This window comes from Xiphophorus couchianus, chromosome 22, assembly GCF_001444195.1.
Source record: "Xiphophorus couchianus chromosome 22, X_couchianus-1.0, whole genome shotgun sequence".
Taxonomy (NCBI): Eukaryota; Metazoa; Chordata; class Actinopteri; order Cyprinodontiformes; family Poeciliidae; genus Xiphophorus; species Xiphophorus couchianus.
Window position 1 is genome coordinate 8,389,327 of NC_040249.1, and position 26,749 is coordinate 8,416,075.

The following is a 26,749-nucleotide window of genomic DNA, read 5'->3' on the forward strand; positions in this document are numbered from 1 at the left end:
GGTTGCAAATATCAATTTATTTCTCCAATTAATCAGTGAAAAATATGTTAGATCAATTAGACTTACCAAATACACCTTCTATTTCACAGTTTCATTACAACAAACTTCAGTAATTACTGCAGAAACCCAAATGTAAACAAAGATTTGCAGAGTAAAGGATGAACTATATAAAGTGCCACATAATAAAATTAAAAAATAGCATAATATTTTTTTTTAGATATACAAATAAAAAAAGCTGACATCAAATATGATGAAATTAAAGAGGAAAAAAAATCTTTCAAATACACCTTTTCAATAACACATCTTAAGGAAGCTATAACATTTGAACAACTGATTATATTTATGAACTGTTTGTGTAATTTACGAGTTTTTCTGCTTTAAAAAATGGTAATTTAGATATCAAAACCAAGACAATAACATGTAATTAAAACTGGATAATATAAAAAATGTTTCGTTTCTATCACAAAACCTGCACATTAATGCATCATGAAGGCTCAGCATAAACACTTTTTCATTGATGAGAATGTAGCGTACAGGCAATGTGCTTAACTTCATAGGCAGCTTTGTCTTTAGTGTTTGCTCATTATTAGACCCTAGAGTGTCGTCTCTTTACATCCTGATCATGTCTGCCGCTTCTGCTTTTATGGTTCTGTTGAAACCTTACAGAGCACCCAAACGCTGTCATCGGCTTTACACCGATTTGGCCTTGGAAAATAAATAAAAAAACATTTCTGAACTCATCTCACTATAGCTGTACTAACCACCATGTTTACTGTAAAGCTCCAGCTTAGACTGAGCACAGAAATAACTGAAGCAGAACTCAAACGGCCACATGCAGCCAGAGGCTTCTCGTCACACAGAGCGATTTAAGGACAACAGCTGTTAGTTCTGTTTAAGCAAAATTAAGAGTAGATTAAATATTAGATTTTGATAAATTATATTAGCATTTATTTAACAAAGGCATATTTACAAAAAACAAAAGTTGAGAAGTGTATCTAAATCAAAGAAACATTAAACAACTTTTTTTTTACCCACTAAAAATATTTATCTCCCCCCTTTTCCCCTCACAACACACTTGAAAGCCAAAAGCATGTACCCGAATAATCAGGTCTAAATGGGTGAAAGCAGTTTGTTTATTGCGAGTACGAGGCTTCCAGTTCTTTGATGACGAACTTCAGTGCTGTCGCCCATGTCATCGCAACTGCATTTGTTACGACATCAAACAGCCCGACAATGGCTACCCACTACTCTGTGTTTTTTTTTAAAATCTTCTTTTTTTTTTTACAGACTCTTTTCCACAGTGCATAATAAGCTAACAAGGACATAAAAGGGACCTCCTGCATTTTAATGGCAGAACAGAACATGTGCCAACGCTGTTTTCTTGGTTTTAGCGGTCCATGAAAACCACATTAGACAGAAGGAACAGCATGACTAAGACTAAAGGCCGTGGTTAGAGCTTTATAATAAAAGTTACAAAAAAGAAAAGTCAGAGCATCATTATATCATCACTTAAAATACTCTTTGCATTAAGTGTTGGGTACTTTTCAGTTTCATTCTTGCATAATACATACTGTACTCTATTCTCAACTACACAATAGAAAGAGAGATTGATTAACTACATAAATTACACAGTGAATCACATTTAAGAGTTTAAGTGACCATTGCATATTAATACATGGACACATGCTACAGTGAATGGATAGGGTTTGATACATGTCAGTTGTCTCTTTTAATGAGGTGGAGCCTGCTGAGCTGACGTCCTGTTCGACTGACTTATGTTTAGAGCTCAGATACTTAATAAGCTTCTTGCAATTAAATAGCAGCGTCATACACAGAAAACACATTAGATATGACCTTTCACACACATTTAACTGCTTTCACAGTTCACCTACATGACTTTCTCTTATGTAAATTGCATCTTGGACTTTTTAAGACCTTGCCATTCTCTGATAATCAAAAGTAAATGTTTTGCATGCCTGTGGGAATATGCCAAGAGTGCCCTTTAAATATTAAAGTTTAAGTCTAAACTATGATAGAATAATTACACAATATTTTGAATGTGGGATGCGGCTTCAGTCAAGGAGACATGATGCGGTGAAAAAGTAAAGATTTCTTTGTTGCTTTTTTGGTTACGGTGTAATTCTTCAAATCATTAAGTAAATTTCTTTCTAAGCTGGGTTAATAAACAGCTTTTAAATGATAACACCATTTCTAAACCAATTTGGCCCCATAATTATAATTGCCTTCTAAACCTAACAACTGCTTGTGCCCCCCTTGGCAGCAACGACTGCCACTAAGTGTTAGTGATAATTGAAAATTAGTCTTTCAAATCGCTGAAGGGGAGTTTTGCCCACTTTTCTTTTCACTATTGTTAAAATTCAACCACACCGAAAGGGTTTACAGTATGAACAAACCGTTTGGGGTTTTTCCACATGACGTCTAGTCAGTCTAAACCACTGGAAAATATTTTTCGTTGATTTGCTGCTGTGCTTTGGATGACTGTCCTCCTTCATAAACCAAGTGTACTTACAATAACTCATACAAGTAGCCTGAGAATGTTCCTCTATCACCACCAGGTTTGACTGTAAGCCTGCTGTGCAAGGTTTTAGTTGGATGTAGCAGTAAATACACCTTTTGAAGGTTTTACTGTTGTTTAGTCAGCTTAAAGAACGATTTCCCGTAACTCTCAGGAGTCATAAGGAGCATGTTTTTTGGTTTGTTTGTTTGATTTTCTTTCTCTTTTTTTTCTTTTTGAAACACTATCCAAGTGATTTGTTAATCCTACAGGTCTGGCAGTAATCAGGTCTTGGTGTGTCTATTGTAATTGAACTCAGCTTTCCAAAACATGTGGTCAATCAAAGTTCAGGATTTAAAAAGACAGGCAATACCTATTTTACATAGAGCTAGGTTACTTTGGATCACTCCCCCCATTAAACATTTTTCATTTTAAAGCTGCTTCCAGTTTTTACTCAGGTGACCCCTGATTGTTTTTATGAACTAAAACATTTTGGTGAAACAATAAAGCAAAAAGAAGAAACAGGATAAAGACTTTTTTACAGTACTGTATTTTTTAAATCAACAATGACAGCTTGTTTGCATCCTATTCTCCCTGTCCTGTTTAAACAATGTGGTAAAAAAACGTAATTCCACCATTTCTTTCACTGTCTGAACAGTCCGGATGCTGTCTCTTCTCGTGAAAGCTCCAGCTGCCAGCAGAGCCAAAAATAATGAAAATAGAATAATTACAACCAGAAAGAGCCTGGCCAAACCAGTCAGAACCAAAACAAACCACCCTCTTAAGAGTTAATTGAAATAAAGGGTTTTGGTTGGATCATATGAGGCTACATGTTTAACTCGCCACCAAGCATGTTAATAATTAATTAACATGTTAATAATTTGGTTCCGAATCCAATGTGAGGTACCACCGGCATATTCCAAAAACAATGATAGTGGCTTCATTATGAAAAAAAATCCTTATTCAGAATATTGATTTTTTTAAAATAGTGATTATAAAAGTGATAAGTCTTACAACAGTAGAGAGAAAATTCAGAAAGCTGAGGTGGTATGAAAGTTTCAGTCTCTTTCTACAGAGAGCAACCTGTTTACACAACTAAGCTGTAACTACACCTGTTGCATGGAATCAAGTACACATTAATAGTGGCAAATGCAGAAATCACTGGTGAATTAGATATTAAGTTAATCTTCCACTAACTGGGAATATGTGTGACTTTCTGCCTCTCAAAGAATGTTCTTCTTTGAAAATAGACAAGAGTTAAATGATGTATTAAAAAAACAACGACAAAGAAAGGCGAAAGCATTTGAGAGCAAAGTTTTATCAAGTCGGCTCCCTTTTCTCTGCACCCTGCAGCGCTTGCTGGTTGAGGTACAGTAAGTGTGCTTTTTATGGCTTCATATCATTTTGGGGGTTTCAAATGCTGTTTGATGTTCAGTTTGTTTGATGATTTTTTTATTATTATTATTTTGTGGGAGGGGGCAGGGAGAGGTGTAGGCATGGGGACAGTCATACTAAACTCTTTAATATGTGTGATGGTAATTATTCTGTGTGTTTATGAAGTTCACTTTGACACACCTGTATCAGCTGCCCAAAAAGAAGAACTGACCTTTCAAACAGCAAATACATCCAACATTCAGGATCGCGCTGCAGACGGCTTTATCTTTGTTATTTGAACCCAAAACTGGGTAAACACCATCTGCTTTCTGGAGAGAATAGTAGTTGCCAAGCCAACCACAATTATATTCGACATGATGGGGGGGAATCAGCTGCAGGTCAGACATTTAAAACCCCAGCACAACTGCCAATCAGATGGTTTCCCTCCCATTTATCAAATAAATACACTGCCGACCAGGGTTTTGCAATAATCACATGTTCTTGTGAGTTCTGTCATGTCAACAGCATATCAAGACAAAAAACTGTACTATTCACAAACTCCTGTGAGCGCTAATACTCACTGATTATTACCTTCCCTGGTCCATACATGACACAAGCAAGTTATGAACAGAAATAAAAACTTACATATACATTTCAAAGACTGTTTCCCACTAATTTTTTAATTTGTATTTCTCTTCATTTAGTTCCTATCACACAGTGTGAAGATAATATCTCAGAACAAATAAGAAAATAAAGAATTCATTTGAATAGTAACAAAATAATTTTTCAGTTAATTATGATTTTCTTTCTTTGACAGCAAATGAAAATATGACAATAAAAATTAAAACATTACGCCCGACTAATAAAATAAAGTTTAACAAAAAGGATGTTCAATATCTGCTCAAAGGTTGTTGTTTTCGAAATTTACTTTTAATCTGAGAAATGGACGTCATCAGAATGCACATGCTGATTTATTGAATGTGAATAAAAGCATGTGAGGAAAAAAAAAAAGTTGCAAATTGAATGAAAAGAAGCACTGAAGTGTTGCTTTAGAGAAATGATCTTGAGTTTACACCTGCGGCTCAAGGCTCTACAGTCGCTCTTGGAGGAAATTTGACGATTAAAGGCTCTTTAATGTTTTATAGCGCTCCATCAACACCTTAGTCAAGGATTCCCATCCGTGGACAAATTCGGTGTGCAAAACACACGTCAGCTAAATGCAGGAGCAGCACGTGTCTAAATTGTGCCCTCAAACATAAAAGGCATCTTTAAAAAAAAAGAGAATGTCGAATGAGGTCACTTTGAAATGCAGTGCAGCTCAGAGCTGTTCCTCAAAAGCAAAATGAACATATGTAAATGTTTTGAGAGCTTACATAACTGGGACGTCAGGCTCGATCAAAACGATACTAACACACAAACTATTTTAATAGTTGAGTCATTTACATTACAGGTGATTAAAGTAAGGCTTTTTTTAAATTAAATTTGTTCTGTTTTATATTTTTCCCCAATTTTTTGAGCATGTCAAAAGTATTGTGTTTCAATTTCTCAAGTTAAATAATAAATCTCTTCTATATAGTGTTTCCAGACTAATCCAAGATATAAGACAAGTCTTATTTTTAAAAAAAGATGAGGTGTTGCTCTCTGAAGTTCTTTCTACTCTCTAGCTTTTGAATTAATGTGTGACGCTTGAAGCAACTTCAAAGAAAAAAGGACTTTCAACTGGAAATAAGTCATCAGCTCAACATATGAACAGGCTTCGCTTCTACTCTGTGACAAAAAGTACAAATGTATTTTTCATCTCGACCGAGATAACAAAAGACCTGCTTTAACAATCCATTCTTATTTAGTCCTGGCCTGTCAAATACTGCTATGCTGTTAAAACCCTGTGGCATGTCAGACATAAATAGCACCTCCTGGTTTCAACGCTGTGACAAAACAGCCACCACAATACTATTTGGCAAAGAGCAAAGGCAAGGCACTCCAACACACCTGAAGAACGGAAACATGAAACCTGACTTTAAAGTTAAACCCCTGGTGGGGTTTATTTCAGTTTTGTCATAACGAAAAAGTCTTGCCCCGCCCCTTGATTGATTTGATTATTATGACTTGTTGCAATCACTTGTAATAATTAAAGAACATGTCAGACTGCCATTGATTGGGGACACTCATGACAGTTCAAGAGCGTCACTAAATCTTCATAAAAAGCAATGTTGAAAACTGGCGTCATTGTGGGGGCATTTCAATAGTAAAGGTAAATGCCAAAACAGTTTTAAAATGCCCCCAAAAAACCTATAGCACTCTATAAAAGATTATGCTAGAAAACTTTTTACACAAGATGGAATATCTTGAAAACACAAAAGCCCGGCTGGGGTTTAATGGCCTGAAATAAACAAGAGCATAATATTTGATTTAAAAAAAACTATCATTTTTTTACAGAAAAACTATTCGTAACCCTTCATCTGATATGGATGAGTGCTTCTTTATTGCGTAATTTCAGCAAAAAATCCTTCTGCCGGTTCCCACATCACTCAGTTTCCCAATGATGACACACAGGAGTAATTAGCACTGAAGTTGAAAAAGTGCTAATCCTGTATGAGGGTGCTCCCGGTTTCAACCCACACAGAACATGCACCCCCTTTACTGATCCAACAATCACACTGAAAACACTGGTAACATGAGACATTTTGGGAAGAGTTGTCGATGTTTTGCTTGTGTGTCCCATTCCCATCCTGTGGGAGCAACAGAGGAAAAGCCAATTCCCGTCTCGTCTCGCGCAGATTTGTGTATTATGCTGCAGCGCCGGGGGGGATTTAAGATTGGAAGATTTGGGGATTAACGGGAATTTATCACTCATGCCACCTAAAAGAAATTTGTGAGGAAGATGAGATTTAGTGAAGTTGATTTTAACCGTGCCAGGAGCAAGGTTTAGAGATCAGATTGCCAATCTGTCAGTTCAGCTACCATCAGCTATCTTATCCACATTTTTACTAAAGTCTTTATACATCAAATGTGTTGATGTATTGCTGCTGCTTTATCTTATTTATTCACTAGACTGTCATCAAGTTTTCAGCTTAACTTAGTTTATTTCATCTAGGGTGATTTGATGAATAGATTTCTTTTTTTTTACTATAATCACTCACTCCTGTATAGTCCAGTTAACAAATCTTTTCATGTTTTGAAATCATTTATGTTTATGACAGAGTAAAATATCAGCGTATTTACTCTTGTTAACTTTATCTGTAACAAGGTAAAAACATTTCCACAGCTTTATATTTCCATTAGTCTGTTAATTCTTGACATAAAGCTTTAGGAAACAAAGACGTGTATGTTTACTCTTCTGCTACGCAGTGTTCAAATTCACTACTAGCTCGCAGGATTCAACATGTCTACCTCGTATTATATTCTCTCAAAACAGCTGCTATCTTGTCCATCAAACACTTCAATACAAAGGGCAATAGCTGGAGTCCTTGGCTTGATCCAATCAACAACAGCTCAAGATAAATACACTGACAGAGGTGTGTGACCTTTCTGTTGTGAAGTTATTGATGTCCAGCAACCCTAGCAGTCCATCCTGCTGTGCCGCAGTGTGAGTCTCAGGCCTGAATCATATTGTTAGCCTCTCTTGTTCTGTCCTCTGACTCATCCAAGCAAAACCTAATATCTCTTCAGAAAGGCGTCCTGTCAGAAGAGAAGACACAAACTCTAGCTGCTGGTTTGAAGATGATATTGTGTGTATGTGTGAAAATGTGGTGTCTTCTTTCTGCAGCATCTACAACCACTCATTCGTTTTAATTTCAAAAGCATATGATTGCATTTTTATAATTTTCTCAAATCTACAATCAGTCCATGATGAGCATTTATAAATGCTTTCTACAGACACGTTGCAGGATGAGGGACTGGGTGGCCTTCTCCTCGACATCAATCCGCTATTTTTTTTCCTCTGACCGTTAAGTCATATTTTTCTCTTTCCTGCAGCCCAGATTGCCTTACAAAGATACAGAAGCTTCACAACAGCACATTCGATCATGGCTGGAGGAGAAGGTGCCTTCACACCCATCTTTATGACAGGCTGATGTAGACCGAGGGGAAATAAATCCCTCCTCATCGATCAAACATGACTGACTGGTGTTTGTCAAGGCCCTGTAGGTGGAGTCTGCGGTTCTGTTGTCAAACACCCAGGTTCCTCATCTACTGTGTTGTTTACTCTTTTCTTCTTCAGGTCTTTAATTCATGCTCAGGCATTAACTCAATCATTGGAAGCAGTGCATGACTCTTTGTTTTGTGTCCTCTCCTGTTGCCATCTCATTTGTTAAATCTGTAACTCTGCCACCCAGAGACAGAGCAGTGGAAAACTAAATCAGTCTGATGGCTATAATGACCACTGATGCTTAACACATGGAGACGTTTCTAACAGTGCATGTCCTTCCCTCATGGCCAGCAAATCAATGCCAGCGTGTCCTCAAAATGTCAAGCAGCAGCCACCCCAAGGGCTGGAAAGATAAACTGGGGTGAGGTTATTTCCTGAATGGTTTTAGCAGAACTTTCTTTTTTTTTTTTTTGCACAATCATATATCAACATTCCACCACAGACTGAGTGATGGGTTTGACTCGCTTCTCAGGAAAGCACGCTCAAAGCCGGGCGATAGTCCTCCGAGTCCCAAGAGCGTGTACTTGAATTTCTTTTTAGGGACTCTCAGGACGAGATTTATTCTCCCCCTCCTCAGTTTGTTTAGACAACAAAGACATTCTAATCTTTTCAATTAATTTTGTCTGTAGATGCAGGTCGACCACCTGATTTCATCAAATCTGATCGGGGTCATTCAGTGTGCTCCCTAATTATTTATTGAATTTCCAACCCGGAGAGACCAAAAAATCAGATTCTTGGAAAAATGACTGAAGTGGAAGGGAGAAAAAACAGGGAGCCCTGAGCTGCAAACATAACACAAATGAATGATCATTTTGCCCCAACGCCATTTTGTGAGAATTGAGCATTTTAATAACTATTTATCTCAAGTTGTTATTAATGGGTAAGTATTCATAAAAATACTTACCCATTAATACAAGCCAAGCCAACTATCTGTGTAAACACATCAAAAACAGCCTGACTGACCAAAGTCCTGAACAAACATCCTACATAAGCGTTAACCTTATTAAAAATAAACCAACATGGCGTAGACTAATGGCTATGAAATGATTGTAGTTTGTTCGTACACATGAAATAGTAATGTGTGTGCACAAAACTAAATATCTTCTAAATGTTGCTCCTTTATCACCTATTGAAACTTTTTTTAGAGAAATTTGAATTGTCTAAATCTACATAAGAAGGTAATACCTTTACAAAAACTAGAAAAAAATCATCAACCACTAATTGTTGACTGAAGGATTTGTACTCAAAGAAAAGTTCGTAATGATACAACTAACTTTTCTGCAAGTTTCAAGTCATGAAAGACGGCAGATACTACACTGTGAAAAACACACCAAATATCTTTTAAGAAGTTGTAAAACACACAACAGAGACTAAGCCTTTTATAAGAACGATGTTGAATTATTTCTTTGAAACATTTTTAACATAACACATTTTTATCGGCCTAAGGGAATGGCACAATCAGATATAACAGATTTAAAATGACTGCAGACAAAAGTCAATAAATTCTGATGCATCTCTTGCTTAAGTAACTGCTAACACAATGGTATTTGGAATGTGGCCAGGTCTTTGATTGCAGCTGAGTGCTAGCAGTTGAGTGTTGGCACTGAAGAAAATGTATATCAGTCAGCAAAACAGTCTGTCTACTTCTGCTTGGGCTCCAGAGCCAACAGTGGTGGAGTGTTGGTGGCAATGAAAGAGAGTTCATCGCTACAAGCTGCAGTGTGCGAGAGTCAATTTTTCTTTGGTTCAGCTTGGCACTCATTAAAAAAAAAACCTGGCTTCATTGAAGTAGCCATTTGTGTCGTTCTTTATGTTCCTATATGTCTGAAAGATACAGATATTTAGAAACAGCTCATGTGTGAAATCATCCTTTACAGATTTATCTGCTATAGTCGTCATTTCCAAAACATGCCACAAATCTGTCAAAATGTAAAATGCAGGATTTTGATATTGGTTATCAGAAAAGCCTGTTTCACGCATAGAATGCGTAACATTAACACTAAATAGGAGCTGATAATGTAAAGAATGTTTTCTCCCTGCTTAATTAGTTCAGACACCATGAAGCCATAGCAGATCACATGCCAAATTCACCCACCTTTACCTTTGCACTGTAATCTGGAATTGCAGCGGCAGAAGTTCACACGATCAGCGAAAAATGCTAAATGTTAATAGGTCATATGGCTTTGCTAAAAAAAAAAGATAAGTGTGCTCATTAAGGTACACAAGCCTTGGGAAAAAAGACTAACAACAACAAATTTTCCCTTATCTGACAACTCTTCTACTACACAAAATCTTTTAACAAAATACACTAGATAATTTTCTTTATAGATGGGCTGAGATTTCAAACAAATCAGAAAAGAATACACAAAAAAGTAGTTGGCTAACAAAATGAATTCAGGAAAACAATATGAGTGTTGGTAAAACGGAGACAAACAGCTTTACTAAAGGAGGTCTGCACTGAGTATGAAGATCTCCTTTGTCATCACATTTAAATAGATGCTTGAGACACTTGTCAAAAGCAGTTATACAGTCTTGAGAAGGGACATCCAGTTGTCGTGGTGATTTAAGCCTATATTTCTTTCTTACACTTTTTATAACCATCAACAGTGTGACTGCAAAATGTGCCACTGCCTTACGATGATCAGATTAATGTTGTTTAGGCATCAATGTGTCAGCTTTCTATATACACCCTCATGTCAAGTGTTAGTGTTTCAAAAATCCAAACATACCTGTTTTGCTCTTGTAAGGTCAGTCGGGAAGCTGACTGACAATAACTTACAAATTCACCTTTAAGGTATTGTTGCAGGATTATTGACCAGGGTTCCTATTTATGCTTAATTTCAAAACTCCCAACTATCCCACACTCAAATTCCCTGCTACCAGCCCCATAGTCAACATTTAAGGTAGAAGTACCAAGGTTCCCTATTAACTGGGTGGGTGGGTGAGTGGATGGATGGATGGATGGATATAACAGAACAAGTCTGAAAATTCAAATATTTCCCATATATCTCTTTTTTTTTTAACTTATTTAGATCTAAAATAATTACGTACTTTTTCAGACTACCTGGGAACTCTGAAGAGAACAATTTTCCTAAATTAGCTACATGTAGAAGAAGAAGAAGAAAAAAACTTATTTATTACATATAAACAAACCAACGTGATCCGGTGAGTCCTACTTGACACTTTTATTTAAAACGCCTGACTGCTGACACTTAAAATTGCAGCTTAACATTGCCAGTCTGGCACCATATCCACACAGGTGGGGTGGGGCTGTAATAAACAAGAGTCAACATCCTGCTGACATCAAAGAGGCTGCACTATTTCAGCACTCACGCTGCCCCTTCAAATTGTTTTTGCTCCCTGCATTTTTATATGAGCTAAACCTGTGGATGAAAGCTTTAATGACTCTGCACTGAGCTGATGTGAGCAGAGAACACCTCCTGAGCTCCATCGTATGTGTGTCTGGTGCCAATGTGAAAAGTATCGGTAATAATGTAGTGAACCAGTCAATAGAGGTTAAACTGGATTCAAAAATAATAATTTACTTGTACAAAATTGCTTGATTTACATGAAATACAATATATTTTTATACTCTCAAACAGCACACAAAGAATTTGTTGATATTCAAAGCCGCCCGTTTCGCCACAGGAAATTGAAATTCTTGTTTATTTGAGTCTATTTATCAAGCATTTTCTTCTTTTCTGCCTGTGTCTTTGTTATTTGCTCTGGTTACCACAGCCACATGAAATATTTGCTATGTGCCACAATGCTCCCGCCTAGCTCCCCCACACAGTTTACACGGTCCTATCAATTCAGCAGATTAAATTTAGAGCATCTGAGAAAAAAAATATATATCCTGTTTTGGTTTATGTTTTGAAAGCCAAAGATGACGCTGCATCCTCCTGGATGTTAAACTCATCTGTTCGTCTGACAGCAGTCTGACTTCCTATTATTGTTGCGCAAAGATGGACCTACAAAAACAAACTCTGCATCCTTTATGCACTTTCTGTAACAGTGAGGTGCACAGCATAATTATAGCTGCGGGAGTCTGGATGCATTCTGAAAAACTTAAATGAGCACAAATTATGCACATATGCCAAAGAATTGGGACTCTGTCTGATGTAGTTTTGATAAGGACCTTAAGTCATTTCTTGTAAACTCAGTTCAATTGAGTCATTCAATTTAGTTTGTTTATGCAGCCCTGATTCACAACAAATGTATCCCCAAGGCAGTTTACAAAACAAACTGATTTAATTTATTTACGGAAATGTACAGTCAACTCAAGCCAACCATGTAGACAGCTTATTCTCATTCAGTACTCACCCTCCTTTATGCTGAAAACCTCGTTTTTGACATTTTCCAGAGCCGTGGACAGGGACCAGACGTGCAGCGCAAAACCCAGAAAGACAAAGTTCCTCCGGCGGCTCCAGTGTCTCATCACGCCCGGTGCTCGGATGAAAAAAATAAAGTGGGGGGAAAAAAAAAAAGAATCTTCCGATCACACAGCTACAGATTTATCAGTCCAGCGTCTCCAGGCTCTGCATGCAATTTGACTTGATTTAGAGACGGGTGGAAGCAGCTCACAGTAGTTTCAGAGGGAGAAATACCAAAACAGACTTTAACGACATGCAAAAACTTTTCCTTAAAGCAAGTAACATGTTTCAAGCTACAAGGTGGGAGAGACATAGAGATAAACCTGCAAGATTTTTTTTTAGGGGGGGAGGGGGGAGGGGCATGGAAGTGTCTCTTTTAAAGGATTGAGTTAGAAAGAGGCAGAAAACGAAGATCGGCAGAGAGAGGATGTAGCAGAGGAGCAGCAACACCGTGCCATGTGCGCTTTGGAGTCCGCTGGGTCCAAAAGCCTGTTATGTTAATGACGCCCCGGTGTCCCCCGAAAAATAGGTGCCACCCTCTTCCAAGGCAATCCTATGTACATGTAATCGTTTTGGGTTCCAAAGCAACAAAACAATTGCATTAGAACGATTTCTGATGCTGTACCAGTACAATGTTCTGGTTTTAATCAGCAATTATTGTTTATATGTGGTAATTTTTAAACCATTTTCGGGTATAGTGGGTAAACATACAAGACGACTGTATAAGATCACAAAAAATAAACATTTTTGAATATATTAAGAAAAACCACATGAACTAATTCAACTAATGCATTTTTTCTCAATTTGTCACATAGGCTTTGTTTTATAAAATTCTTTTTTTTTTTTAGCTAAACTCCTCATTATTTTAGAATTACTGTAGACTGTAGGGTATTAATAACAATGTCAATCAGCCTTTATTGTGAGTTCTTATGGGAATTTCTTCCCTTTCACTGTTCATTTCTTGCTTTCCTATTTCTCTGCATCCCTCCTCACCCCCCAACACACACACACCCCCGCCGGCGCACACACACACATGCCAGCTTTACCCAGGCCCCATCTGTGTCCTATGGGTTGCTACCTAGAATGGTTTGCCCTAATCTTTCTTACTTTGTGCACTGCAGGCATAAAGGCCACAGATGTCTCTGTGGATCCTATATCTCAGTCAGATTGGATATTGTCTGTGAACATCATTTTCCAAGTCTCTCCAAAGATTCTCAATCACATTTGGGTTTGTACTTTGACTGGACCATTCTAACACGCACATGTGCTTTGATCCAAGCCAGCTTGAATGTAGCTCTGGGTGTTTATCCTCATGGAAGAATAATATAAATCCACCAATTCTGACCAGATTCTCTAAAGAAAAACATACCCACAGGATTATACTGCCATCACCATGTTTTAACATGGAAAGTCTGTCTAAGGTAGGGGTGTCAAACTTCAGTCCTCAAGGGCCACTGTCCTGCAGTTTTTAGTTGTGCCACAGGTACAAAACACTGGAATGAAATGGCTTAATTACCTCCTTCTTGTGTGGATAAGTTCTCCAGACCCTTTCTAATTACCTAATTACTCTATTCAGGTGTGGTGCAGCAGAGGAACATCTAAAAGTTGCAGGGCCCTTGAGGACTGGAGTTTGACACCTGTGGTCTAAGGTGATGTGTAGTGTTGGTTTTTCATCTGACGCAACATTTAACCAATAGATAAGAATATAAGTTTTGGTCTCAACTGACCTATGTCTTTGTTTTTTCTGTCTATCCCTTACATACAGTAGCTTGTTGCAATTTTTAAAATGTTTTATTGGCTCTAGTGGCCTTTATTTGAGAGTGGACAGGCAGGAAAGCAGGAAATGAGAGAGGGGGAAGACATGCAGAAAGGATTGTCCAGCCAGGACTCAAACCCGTATCTGTCGTGTCAATCACTAAGGCCTCCATACACGGGTTACGCTTTACCCCCACGCCACCGGAGCACCCCAGCTTGAGGCAAATTTTAAATAAACTTTTCATTCACCACCGCTTTCTTTGAATGTATTATTTGCTTCTAGAGTCACAAATAAAAAGAAAGCCGAGACTTAATGTTTGGATGAAACCTGTGCCAATCTTATCTTATAAGTTTTCTTTTTAAAAGCCACCGCAGCACGATAACCTGAGGGCAGTTGAGTCATTCTAGCTTGTGGAGGGACCAAGGAGCACAATCCACATTATGCAGAGACAGTAATGTGACATCCAGACACATGATTCCTCAGAGAGAGGGAAGCTGACTAACAAGAACCTGTCTTCTCAGATATAACTCTTGTCAGTCAGTGCTCAGCTTCTGAAACCTGCCTACATGGCAGCACAAAAATTGCTAACCCAATGTGGAGCGATCCCAAACAGATTTCTTGGTAACACTGGAAGGAGAAACATGAACACATATTAATGTTCTTTGCTATAGCCATGAGATTTAAATCAAAAACCTTACAACAAACCAAGTAGTCTTTTTATATCACAGATTTATTTACTGTTCACAATTTTGCTTTTAAATGCAGTTTTTGAGGTTCACAAAAGGTTTGTCACCACACCTTAGATGTTTATGGTGTGTTTGTTTTAACTCTCTCTAGGTCCCAGTCTGCACTTTTTAAAATGCTGTCACCCTTACAGACTATAAGCCGATCAAACTCCCAGGGTGCACTTTAGGATCCTCCTCTCCTGTAACATAGTCATCTTTGGTTTGGAGCTCTGTGACATAGGGCCTTTTTCTTCACATGTCCTGTGTGTTTCATGAGTTCGATTAGCTTGAAATTCCATCATTCCAGATTGGTGTTTGCAGAGGTCTTGAGACAGACGTGAAGCCAATGATGAATCATGGTCTGCCTCCCTCATTTCAAGGACAAAGCTGTCCCACTGACAAAGTCAGGTGGCTCAGGTCAAAACTAACTTCTAGCCACAGTAGTTTTATTGTGTCTTCTTATGTTTGCACAAATATGAAGAGCATAATGTTGATGAAAACTCAGTTTTAAACATTGGTTGAGTTATTCGTAGATTATTTTACTAGCAATTTATTATTCACATTTGAAAGGTTAAGATAATATGCTTCATTTAAACCTCTAACAGGCTATAATAGTTCATTCTGTGAAAGTTGTTGACACAAAACGATGCCAGAAAAAAAATTAGATACTTTACCTTGAATAAATAGTTTTACTACATCATAGTATTAATGCAATGATTTAACACTAAAATGCATAACATGACCTAAACGCTTTTATGAAAAACAAACGCAACAATTGCTCCTAATTGTGCTAAAATAAAAGAATATATAAATAGATTCATATATCGGTTATTTAGAGTGATTTTAAATTTTGATAGAAAGACTAATGCAAAAATGTTCAATCAACTTGCCTCATTTAGTAATAGTTCTCAAGTAAACACTTCTTATCCCATTCTGCTCTATACTGGACCTGACTAATACCACGTACACCAAGTATAACAACTTAGTATTTAATTGGTATTCAGTCAGACTATCTGCAGTGGGCTGCTTATTAGACATGCCACCCATATTTTGCCTTCTCTAGGTTTTAACAGTTTTACTTTAGTGATAGAGATAGACAGCATACCTTTAATTTACACATCATGACTATTTAAATTCTTCTTTCTAAGACTTTTATGGTTTTGAATCTGAAACATTTACAAACCTGGATAACCAGTCCCCACCTAACAGTAACAAGAGATTTTGGGAACACTGCAAACAAAATCGAGTTCAACTGTTTGCAACAATGTAAAGAGATAACTAACACTGGATAATCAATAGACACCACCCAAGAATGGAATGCATACATATGTAGTCAGTATTTTAAAATGAAGGTTGCGTCTGATGGGCTTGAGTTCATCTTTGCAGAATCTGGTCCAGAACTCTCTGGAAGACAAGAAAGACACACATGTTACTGGTTGACCTCTTCAATCGGCTGATCAAAACCCATTTATCAGCACTCAGTTCTTTCCTCTCCTGCTCTGTTAGCAGCAGCTCAGCATCAGACCGCAGCAGCTACCACCGCTAAATTGGCTTTCACACCCATCAGCTTCACCCCTGAGGTGCCCAAGCCTATGGGTAAAGGGAATAAGTCTGGCCAGCTATCTGACTTCTCTGCAATCATACTCCTACAAATGTACTACCCAGCAGCTGGAATCTCATTTCAGACAGCATTCAACACCACCCACCCTTCACCTTGTGCTATCAGACCCTCGCTGTGAGTCTTTGCTGGGCTTCTCCCTCAGCACGGGATAAAAATGAGGTCTCCAAATCACACAGCGTTTGTTCGGGAGGAACTCATTCTATTTCTCCTGATCTCTGTGGTGGAGCCCAGCTAATGGCTTCATTTGAGAGGTGGAGAGGTCACACTTACATCATAGCTGCAAAAACTTTTTTTTTATCAAGAAATGAACTATTCTTCAGCAGAGCCCACAGCTGCCAGCTGTGCTAGCGAAGCAAAACCCCAGGTTACTGTTGATTTAACACTTTCTCTAATAATGAAAATCTGGCCTCGTGTAAAGCAGATCGGAGAGTTAAACACGATACTCAGATGTCAGTCACAGACATAACTATGAAATCCAGGGGAAAAAAGAAACACCTGCATTTAATTTTGTGCTACTTCAATACTCAGAGATTTGAGACATCTCTTTACATTTCTTGCTTCTTCTCTGGTTGACAGCAAACTCATTGTTCAGGTTATAATAGGAAAGGAAGTGATGGTTCACCCACAGGTGAACAGGAGAGGATCTGACTGACACTGCATGTCCTAAATACATCACTCATTTCCCAAGTTCTTCTATCTGTCTGAAAAGGCAGAAACATAGGCTTAAAATATTCTCTATATGTATTTTGCTTAGTACCAACTAATACTTCTTATTCTGAAGCTTAATACTACAATTGTTTGTAGTTCTTATACTGAGACAACAAGCAGACTTTGTTGGTCATGTATTTGTTCTGATGTTCATCTTCCTGCACAACTTACAGATTGCATATAAAAAAATTAAGATATTGAATTTTTGAGTAATAAAGAAGCAAAAGTGTGTTTTAGTTCAGACATACTGTAGACAGATACACAAGAATTTAACAGTTTAACACTGACCTCTGCTGGACAAAATAAAAAATGCATAATCTCAGAAATAAATGTAGTTTATTATCTATCTATCTATCTATCTATCTATCTATCTATCTATCTATCTATCTATCTATCTATCTATCTATCTATCTATCTATCTATCTATCTATCTATCTAATTTCAAACCTATGAGAAAGTAGTACTTATTAAGAATCATGGAACTATAAAAGTTAAATATGTAAGAGCTTAACATTGATAGACATTAATGACTGTGGTCTTCCTACTGTAGATGCTGTATCAATGTGGACATAAAATATGCACCACTTAATTCGCGATGAAGACATACAATGAATTTCAAAAGCGAGTACTTGTTTTATACATATATATATATATATATATATATATATGTATATAGATAGATAGATATATCTATCTGTCTAGATAGATAGATAGATAGATAGATAGATAGATAGATAGATATACACACACACACACACACACACACACACTCGGTCAGAGTGTTGAATACTGAACTGGGAGTCATTATAATTAAATATCTCCATACCTTAAGTTGCCAATGCAAGTAAAAATAATACAAATGCAATGCAGGGCAACGGATAATATTGGGCTCAATTATACATTTCAGCATATAAAAAATGTGAAACAACAAGAATCAGAGCCGGCTGGAGGCATTGCAGGTTAAGCGGCTGCTCAAGTTCAACACACCACCAGGGGGCCCCCAAGACAATAATTTGATTTTACTTTGTAGTAAAAGACTAGACCTTTGGCACATTTCACATTCCTGTTCCAAATTTTAAAAACAAAAATATGTTAGTCTTGCTAACTGGTTTCCTGTGAAGTTTTTGTTTGCAGAAGTTAATTAATTAAAGCACTTTTCTTCCTTTGCTATTCCTGTCCTTTAAGGTTAAAATCAATAGCCATAGTAATACCAGTATCATGTAACCAAATTACAAATTACACCATTAATAGTAGATATGCTACACACATAGTGTAGTCTCAGAATGAATAAGTATCTGTTTTTGACATGTTGGTATGAGTGCCCCTGAATTAAAATCTGATTAGGGCCCAAATAATCCCTGATAAGAATCTATGATAAACTCAAACTTGTTTAAAATTCAACTCTTGTTTTGAAAATGGACTGAAATTGTTTGTGGTATCATCTTTCTACTCTGGAAGTAGAAAAGTTGTAGAAAGTTATTTCAAAGACAAACTCTTGTAACAGAAAAAGAGGCAATAAAGACCCACGCACGTGATTAGTACGTCAGATGCTTATGTCAAAATAATAAATAGATTTCCCAGCTGATCAATCTGACGTGCTTGTAATCCAACATCCTAATCAGAGTATCACATTGATCCCATTTACCTTTTTGAAGACCTCCGCTCGCAGTCTGTTGGTTTGAGATATAGCCCTCTTTTTCTCCTCCTCCTTTTTCTTTGTCACCTCCGGCAACTTGTTGTAAATCCTTCAGACGCAAAAAAAGAAAATTCATACAGGGCAGAGGAAAATACTGTCAGAAATCTAAGGGTGACTGAGCCATGCCAACACACTGGCATTCTGGAGACAAGGTTTGATCAAGTAAGACTACAGTCTGGAAAAAAAAACAACCAAAAAACACCTGGATCCACTGATAAACACTCTGCAAACACACACAGCCCTTTATCATGTGCAGAACTACTGCCATTTTTTTTTCAGGAGATCCACCAAGTGAGATAGTGTTGCTTTTGAAAAAAAAGAAAAACAATTACAATGGGAAACCTTCAACAGATCAGGCGTGTTTTACCAGATAAGCACAGAGAGAGAGCGAGAGAAAAAAAGAGAGAAGATGTAGAGGTTACCTCATATCTTCTGCCAAGACATTTGAGCATCAAATTTGTTGGGTGTCAACAGCATCTGGATGTGTGTGTGTGTGTGTGTGTGCGTGTGTGTGTGTGTGTGTGTATTGTGTATGAAAGGGAAACTTGATGGGTTTGACTGCACTATGAAAGCGAGAAAGAAAACCCACACGGCTCTCTTTGAGAGGGGGTTAGTGTAGAGGACTCACCGTCTGGACCTGAGCTGCATCTCTCTGCCTGATATAGAACGCTCTCTAGGCTTGAAAAGGTTATCTAGGACACACACATCCATAGTCCAACAAACACACAGGAATAACAAACAGAAATTAATATGGAAATCAAGCTTGCATATGTAAATACACACTGATGGATGAGCTTTCTATTCTAGACTGTAACGCTGTCCTCCATTAGTCCATTGACACAAAAAACACACACAGAGACACCCCAACACTGCCCTCCCCCCATACACCTCCACCCCCACATACACACCATAACTTTTTTGTACTGGCAGATCCAGTTCTGGTCCTGTTAATTCTGTCAGACTGAAAGTGAAGTGAAAAGCATCAAGGTATAATTGGACCATAAGCATTAATTTCTCCTTCATGACACATAAAAGACAATAAGGTTATTGTTCCCTGCTTCTGTTTTTCCAGGGTCGGATAAACGGAAAAAGATGGATGGATGGATGGAGGGTAAGCTAATCTAAATTAGTTTACAAAGATGATAAAAACAATAAAAGTCTGAAGAACAAGCCAAAGTAAACCATAGGAGTTTTGGCTACTTTTTCAAGAGTTAAAAACAAAGAAAGAAATAAAACAAAACAAAATTTTAAGTTATATTTTACTAGTTGATTTGTTTTCTTTGTGTAGGGTTTAATTTTTATTTTTTTTCTTTATTCATTTCATATTTTTTAATATCTGGCCAACCTGAATTTATTCAAGATACTTTAACTCCTCTGTAGTACTCAATGATGGCCACCAGAGAGCAAAGTCAGTGAAATTGTGCTCCACTAACAAGGCAATCACATGTCCTATTCCCTTTTTAACGAACAAGCCTGCTAACACAATGAAATTAAAGATGGTTACTAAATAAACAGTGTATCATTCCACCAATTGGTAAAAGAAATGCCATGACATGTTCTCAGGTTTATTATTAATTTGTTACAGTTTCTGTTTTTCTCCAGAAATACACCTGCTGAAGTAGGAGCACTTGACAGAGCAGTCAGGGAATTTGACAAATGTGCCCGTGTCTGCAAAAGTGATGTAACACGATAAAAGATGAATGTAGGAGAGGAAAAGAAAGCATCTGCTCTGAATATGTTATATATCAATTTTCTATCTGTCGTCACCAGGACTGATGCATCACATGCACTTCTTTATTGCAGAAAGTCCTGGGATAACTTGTCATATGATCAAGAGCTGATTGAATGCTTCTGTCAACACTGACAAACACTGAGACTGTTTACTAGTGGGATGTTACACATTGTGCTATTTCCTAATGGCTTATTTCTGCTTTTTCTGGTCCCAGTGATTCAGCTGTACTTACCACTAAGTGGATCAGGTGTAGTGCAGTGCCTCTTTTGCTTGCCTTGGTCTTCTGTTAGGCCCAGGGCTAAATTTGAGTCCTGCAGAGCTTTCCTTCTCCTGGTCTTCTGCTCTAACCTCCTGACCCGACCCTGAGATCGGCTGATGAAGTCTGGTCTGAAAAGCTCTAACGCCTCCTGGAAAGAAAAACACCCCTCAAATTATGAATTGCTCTCTTTGCAAGTGCAATGTCTGGTAACACTTTACTTGAAAGAGTGTGCATAAAACTGACCTGACACTGTCATAAACATGACATAAAACACCTATTATGAACATGAAAATTTATGAGTATTTATGACTCTTGTCATGAAGTGTCACTTGGCAAGTGACACTTTTAATGCAAAGTTGCTTTAAACGTTGCATTAAAAGTCAATTAACAGTGCCATCTTTGCATTAAAGTGTCACTATTTACCAAATAATGCAAAGTTAACACTTTTAATAGACTTTTGGTGCAACTTTTAAAACAACTTATTTCTTTTTTAAAATCTACAGTTGAAAATATGGAGATATTTAAGATTTTTTAAGACCTAGAATTGACATGATTGCAATTTTTGCAACTTTTGTCTTTTGGTAAAATATCAGTTATTTAATTTAACAGATTAAATGAGAGCATGGCACAGTTTTAACCATGGATGCTGGGGGTGTTGTGGTGGTGCAGGGGTTAAGCACAACCCACATAAGGAGACCTTAATCCTCGAAGCGGGTGTCTCAGGTTCGATTCCTGGTCTGGTGTCCTTTGCTGCATGTCTACCCTCTCTTTCAATACCCCTACTTTCCTGTCTGAACACTTTCAAATAAAAGGCCCCAGAAAAAAACCAAAACAGATGCCATGTGTTTGGTGTGGATATTTTAAAATCACACATTATTCCGAAAAACGGCATAAAATTCATGAATTTCCTTTATGAAATTCTTCTGTCGATAAGTGAACAACTTTGTTCAACAAATCCTCTTAGTTCCAGTTTCCTACTCCATTAGAATGCTAAATGTTCTTGCTCACCTTTCTTCAGAAAGGTATTTTATATTTTGCGACTTTAAAAGAGAATTCTTGAGAAAAAAAAAGTATAGAAATGTGACTCATACTTTCAGGTTCAGGGTTTTAAGAATGCCTCCCACAGAATCATTCTTCAGTGGTGAGCTGTGATGACAAGTAGAAATTATCTGAGGTTCTGTGGATTTGCCACCTTCTTGTTCTTCCTCTGTCTTTTGACGTTCTCCTTGCTTGCTCATGCTCCATGAAACTACTAGAGAGAAAAGGGAAAATAAAATTAATGTTACATCACTCAATACTAGCATTACAGGAAAAATATAATTTCTACTAAGAAGCATATAAAAGCACAATCAATTTTGTGACAAATAGGCATTTAGAAGCATCTGAATGCAGTTTTTCCACCTCTTTGGTTCATTCTCAGTGACCATGAGTTTCTAGAGAAGCTTTCATTATCTTGAATAAAGCAGTGAAGCACAGACCTCAAACTGAACCCAGCACACTCTCATGCTTGCAGAAACACACACTACCCTCAGAACTCATAAGGAGTTAAAACAATCCAGAGGGAACAAGAGTGTGGCCGATGAATAATGTAAAAGATAGCATTGCATCTATTCTGCTCCCGTAACCTCTTTCTTGTCCCGTTATTTTAGAACATATATCTCTCAGCTGAATATCTTGCAGTAATCATTTAGCTTTTTTGTTGGACTGCATCACTAGCATGTGGTGTCAAGCTTTTGCTACATGCTATATTTACTGCAACAAAGTAAGTCTGCTTAAAAATTGGGAAAAAAACCTTACACATCCCACAGAGAGCAGAGACATTTTAATAATTAAAAAGTATTGTGTGCTGTAGATGTTTTTTCATGAGACAGCAAATATGAAAGGGCAGGTCCTTTCTGCTGCAACCTTCGCCATCAATACTGGAAGGTTTTTGTAAATTAGTGTATAGTCCATTATGTAATCTTGGCTCAGATCAAATGATCACAGTTAATTTGCACCTCTACAACTATATCTTGATGTGCTGATCTTGTTTTATGCCTATTGCATCCATAAAGTAAGATGTTTTATTTTTATGTAGTAAAAATTGAGAGAGTCAACAACAAAATTAAAAGAAAAAAACAATCTAAAATTTAAAAACAAATCAAAAACAGAAAAAATATTTGACCTGGATAAACATTTACTTGTGTCAGGAAACATAACATTTTAAGAGTATATTTGAAGTAAAACATAATCCCTTAAAACTCATTGATACCCTAACTGGGCCTAGTGAAGGTCCAAAGCATACTGCTAAAACAATACTCCAGCAGTAAAAAGGGAAATGTGTAAATGTATGGTAAAGTCAAAGCCTAAACCTCAATTGACTTGAGAATTTGTGGTCATATTTTAAGAGTTATGTTTACTGGTGAAAACCATCTAACATGACAGAGTTGGAACAGTTTTGCCTTGAAGAACAGGCAAAAACAGTAACACTTTACTCGAAGGGATGTGCATAAGACTGACATGATACTGTCATAAACATGACATAACATCTGTCATGAACATGAAGGCGTCTTCATGAATGCTTACGACTGCTGTCATGAAGTGTTATTCAGTAAATAATGACACATTTAATGCAAAGTTGGCACTTGTAACGGACGCTTAATGCAAGTATTAATTCAACTTTGCATTAAGTGTCATTATTTACGGAATAACACTTCATGACAACAGTCGTAAACATTCATGAAGACTCCTTCATGTTCATGACAGTTATGTCAGTCTAATGCACACCCTTTCAAATAAAATGTTACAGCAAAAGCTCATAAAAACTTATCAAAAGCGACTTGCAGAGCCGTCTTGAAGCAAAAAATGTCTCTACAAAGTACTGAACTTAGGGGGTGTGAGTGGTAAAGCACACAGACGTCTGGTATTTTGTGCTACTCGTTGCTTGCTTCACAATAAAACGAAAATGAAATATCCAACGTAGTATACATGTTTTGTAAAAGAAATGCTGCAAACCATAAAACAATCCATTTAGATTCCAAGTTGTGAGGAAGCAAAATACAAGAAATGCTTTCTGGATTTTTTTGTATTTTGGTGTAAATCTACATCAACATCTGTAGCATCTTTATTTAGACATAAAAATAATAAATAAGCATATGGCTGAAATTTAACGTTCAGACATAACTTTAATTTTTTGTCATTTTAGTTATCACATTCAAATAATTAAACTTCAAAGCCCAAGTTTATTAAAATTTGCCAATGCCTGTTATTGTGGGCCAAATATTCTAATACACATTGGAAAACAGTCAGCATGTTTGGCCTTACTTTTACTTCTTGGTGCAATTAAAAGCCAGACACAAATCAAAATTAATTTATTTAATTTCATTGTAATTATTATTTTTATATTTGTATTTGTTGTCCCCTAATATGTAACATTGTCCTGTTTTAGCTGTGTTTCTGAATAGTTAGCTGTAAGCATGGTTAGGATCACATTTGGTTCATAATCAATCCCACAAAGTAACATTTCCAAAACTATTTTGTTAAGCTGTATTTTTACCTATTCTTTCAATTTTTATGTAAAACACAGTTTTCCCATCTCAATTTAAGGACATCAGGCATTCAGCTTTAAGCTTACTCAGCTTTTTCCATTTTTCCCGGGGAATGTTCAACAAAACATGTAAGCCTCTAGCGTTTCCTTGTGCTTTCACTATAAATGTCTGTGAGTCCATTCTGAAACAGTGCAATGTCATTTCAATGCAGCAGTCATTTCTTATCTTCACATGTTATATTTCAGTCAAGAAAGTCAAGACGGATAAAGGAATGTGTTTGCATTTTATTTAACTCTGCTTGAGCTCAGCATGTTTCTTTGCCGACCGGGATTTATTTTAAACAATGTAAAATCGCAGTGGAAACCCTGTGTGAGTCTGTTAACAATGCATGAGATAAAAAACGTAAGAGGTGAGAGGCAGAAAGGAAAAAAAGAAAGAAAGAAAGAAAGATTATCTATACTCTGAGACCAGCTTGGCACATAAATATGCTCCTTGACGTTTTAGGATGTTCAAGAAACGTGTGCTTACTGATCGATCAATTTGAATTTTCAGTTGAAGGTGGTGAAATTCATACCTGGGCTATAAGTGAACGTGTGCTGCATGTGCCTGAAATTGCTCAGAGCAGAGAAGGCTGCCATATTTGCATTCCCCTTCTGCTTTGCAGTCTTTGTGTTCGAGGCAGATGGCTCTCTGAATGACAATCCCAAAGAAGTGCTGCAGCTCTGCTTTTCTGAGTCATCATCCTTACTGTTAGCGCCACAAGCAGGTGCCTTTTGATTGGTCCTGAGTCCACGGCGCTTTGATAGAGGGCTCCCCCTGTGATCCATTCTCTGTTCATGACCATTGCACCTGTTGAAGTTACCTTTTCTGTACACCTCCTTTGTTTTGGCTGTTTTCTTATCTATAGTGGATCCAAAGAGAGATTGCACACCGAGCTGACAAGTCAGGGCAGACCTGTGCAGAGGTGCTTGAACTCCTCTTGTTCCTGCTGCAAGTTCTGCGAACGAAATGCAAAGTGACTTGTCCAAAAACACAGCAGAGCTACAGGACCTCAGAGGCATCTCACGACGGATGCACACCTTGTAGGAAAGCTCTGAGGAAAACGGTTTCATTCCTGAGGAATCTGTCACGCCCTGTTTTTGGTCCTTCTTTGAGCAGTTTGTTTTGCATCCAACAAGCTGTACTTTTATCACGCCTGGATCTCCTACTGACAAACCGTTAGCTGGTGAGCGGACTTGTCTTGGATTATTTGACATAAAGACAGCAGGGTCCAGTTGGATGTTTGAGACCCTCATTGGTGGTTAGGATGAAGCTCTTCAGATAGTTCTAGTGCCGCTGAATAATGTCAGAGGCTGGCTAAAAATCTCCTTGTAAATGGATAAGTGAAAGGAGAAAATGCCTTTCTCTTTTCCTGCCACATCAAGTCAAAAACTCCCCCGAAGGATCACCTCACAGTAACAGGTCTCCTCTGTCGCTTGCCCCCACCTCACTCCAGATGACTGGACATTCTTGTGCAGCGAAGCATTGATGTCCTTATTAAGCACGCTGACAAAAAAGAGAAAAACATGTTCTAATGATATCTTTGCAAAATGAAAGATTATGCAACTAAAAACAGTAGACATGCTGAAGACGCCAAGCTAGTAGGTGTTTTTATGTGTTTACTGGGACCTATTACATACTCTTTTGCACAACATACTTCTGTTTCAATTGGTGTTTCCATGACAAAGGAGAGCATGTGTAGGGGAAAATTGTCCATATAAAGTAAAATAAAATAATATATTAAAAAAAATCCAGGTTTTCTGATGAAGTCTAAAGTTTCTGTCATATTTCAATGTCTTACTACAGTTGTCAGGAAAGCCCACAGCTAAAACTAAACCCAAGCCAATCAACTTTAACGAGGCCTTTCTAACATCTGAAAATGCTTTCCTTGAAGCAAGTATTACCCAACCTTTGCCTCTAACTATTGTTTCTTCCTTTCGGTTCTGACCAGTTTTCTTTATCCTGGTTGAGAGACGTTTACCCAACGTCTGAAGGTGTGACCATCGTGTTTCATCATGAGACTTGTGTGGACAGTAAAGCATGTAATTTTTTTCAGGCAAAATCATTTGCTACCTGAAGTACAGAATAATTTATCTCAGCATGAAACTAAACATCCATGGGGTTTCTGGAGAAACAACATTTAACAACTTTCTGGGAAATTATACCTTACCCTATTTAGTGAGCACCCCGGGCAATCTAGGACATTATTAAAATAAACAATTTAGCTTTGAAAGCATCACCTGTGAAAATCAACAAACAGCTACACCTACAAAGAGT

At 37.4% G+C, this 26,749-nt stretch overlaps 2 protein-coding genes across 3 annotated transcripts in view; both read right to left on the reverse strand.

Moving 5' to 3' along the window:
- The window catches only part of adam12b (ADAM metallopeptidase domain 12b), a 90,917-nt gene extending 78,075 nt beyond the window's left edge, over nucleotides 1-12,842 (reverse strand). Inside the window, exon 1 of one of the 2 annotated variants that reach the window (XM_028007798.1) lies at nucleotides 12,360-12,842. In XM_028007798.1, coding sequence (XP_027863599.1) covers nucleotides 12,360-12,474 — 115 coding nt within the window. In that variant the 5' untranslated portion in view covers nucleotides 12,475-12,842. The remainder of the gene's footprint in view (nucleotides 1-12,359) is intronic. The other variant, XM_028007799.1, reaches the window with a different exon arrangement.
- A 2,032-nt stretch (nucleotides 12,843-14,874) lies between these two features.
- Nucleotides 14,875-25,969, reverse strand: LOC114137538 (uncharacterized). Its single transcript, XM_028006185.1, has 6 exons — nucleotides 25,008-25,969; nucleotides 21,998-22,158; nucleotides 20,880-21,054; nucleotides 19,544-19,607; nucleotides 18,865-18,964; nucleotides 14,875-16,294 (listed from the first exon to the last, which is right to left on the reverse strand). Exons 1-6 carry the CDS (start codon nucleotides 25,726-25,728, stop codon nucleotides 16,265-16,267), a joined length of 1,251 nt encoding a protein of 416 aa, XP_027861986.1. The 5' UTR covers nucleotides 25,729-25,969; the 3' UTR covers nucleotides 14,875-16,264.
- Between the last annotated feature and the right edge of the window lie 780 nt (nucleotides 25,970-26,749).

Coding starts and splice junctions, on each gene's coding strand:
- LOC114137538 (XM_028006185.1), bottom strand. CDS start 25,728: ATGAGGGTCTCAAACATCCAACTGGACCCTGCTGTCTTTATGTCAAAT. Junction 21,055..21,997: donor TTAAAACCCTGAACCTGAAA/GTATGAGTCACA, acceptor TTTTCTTTCCAG/GAGGCGTTAGAGCTTTTCAG. Junction 19,608..20,879: donor TACACCTGATCCACTTAGTG/GTAAGTACAGCT, acceptor TGTGTGTCCTAG/ATAACCTTTTCAAGCCTAGA.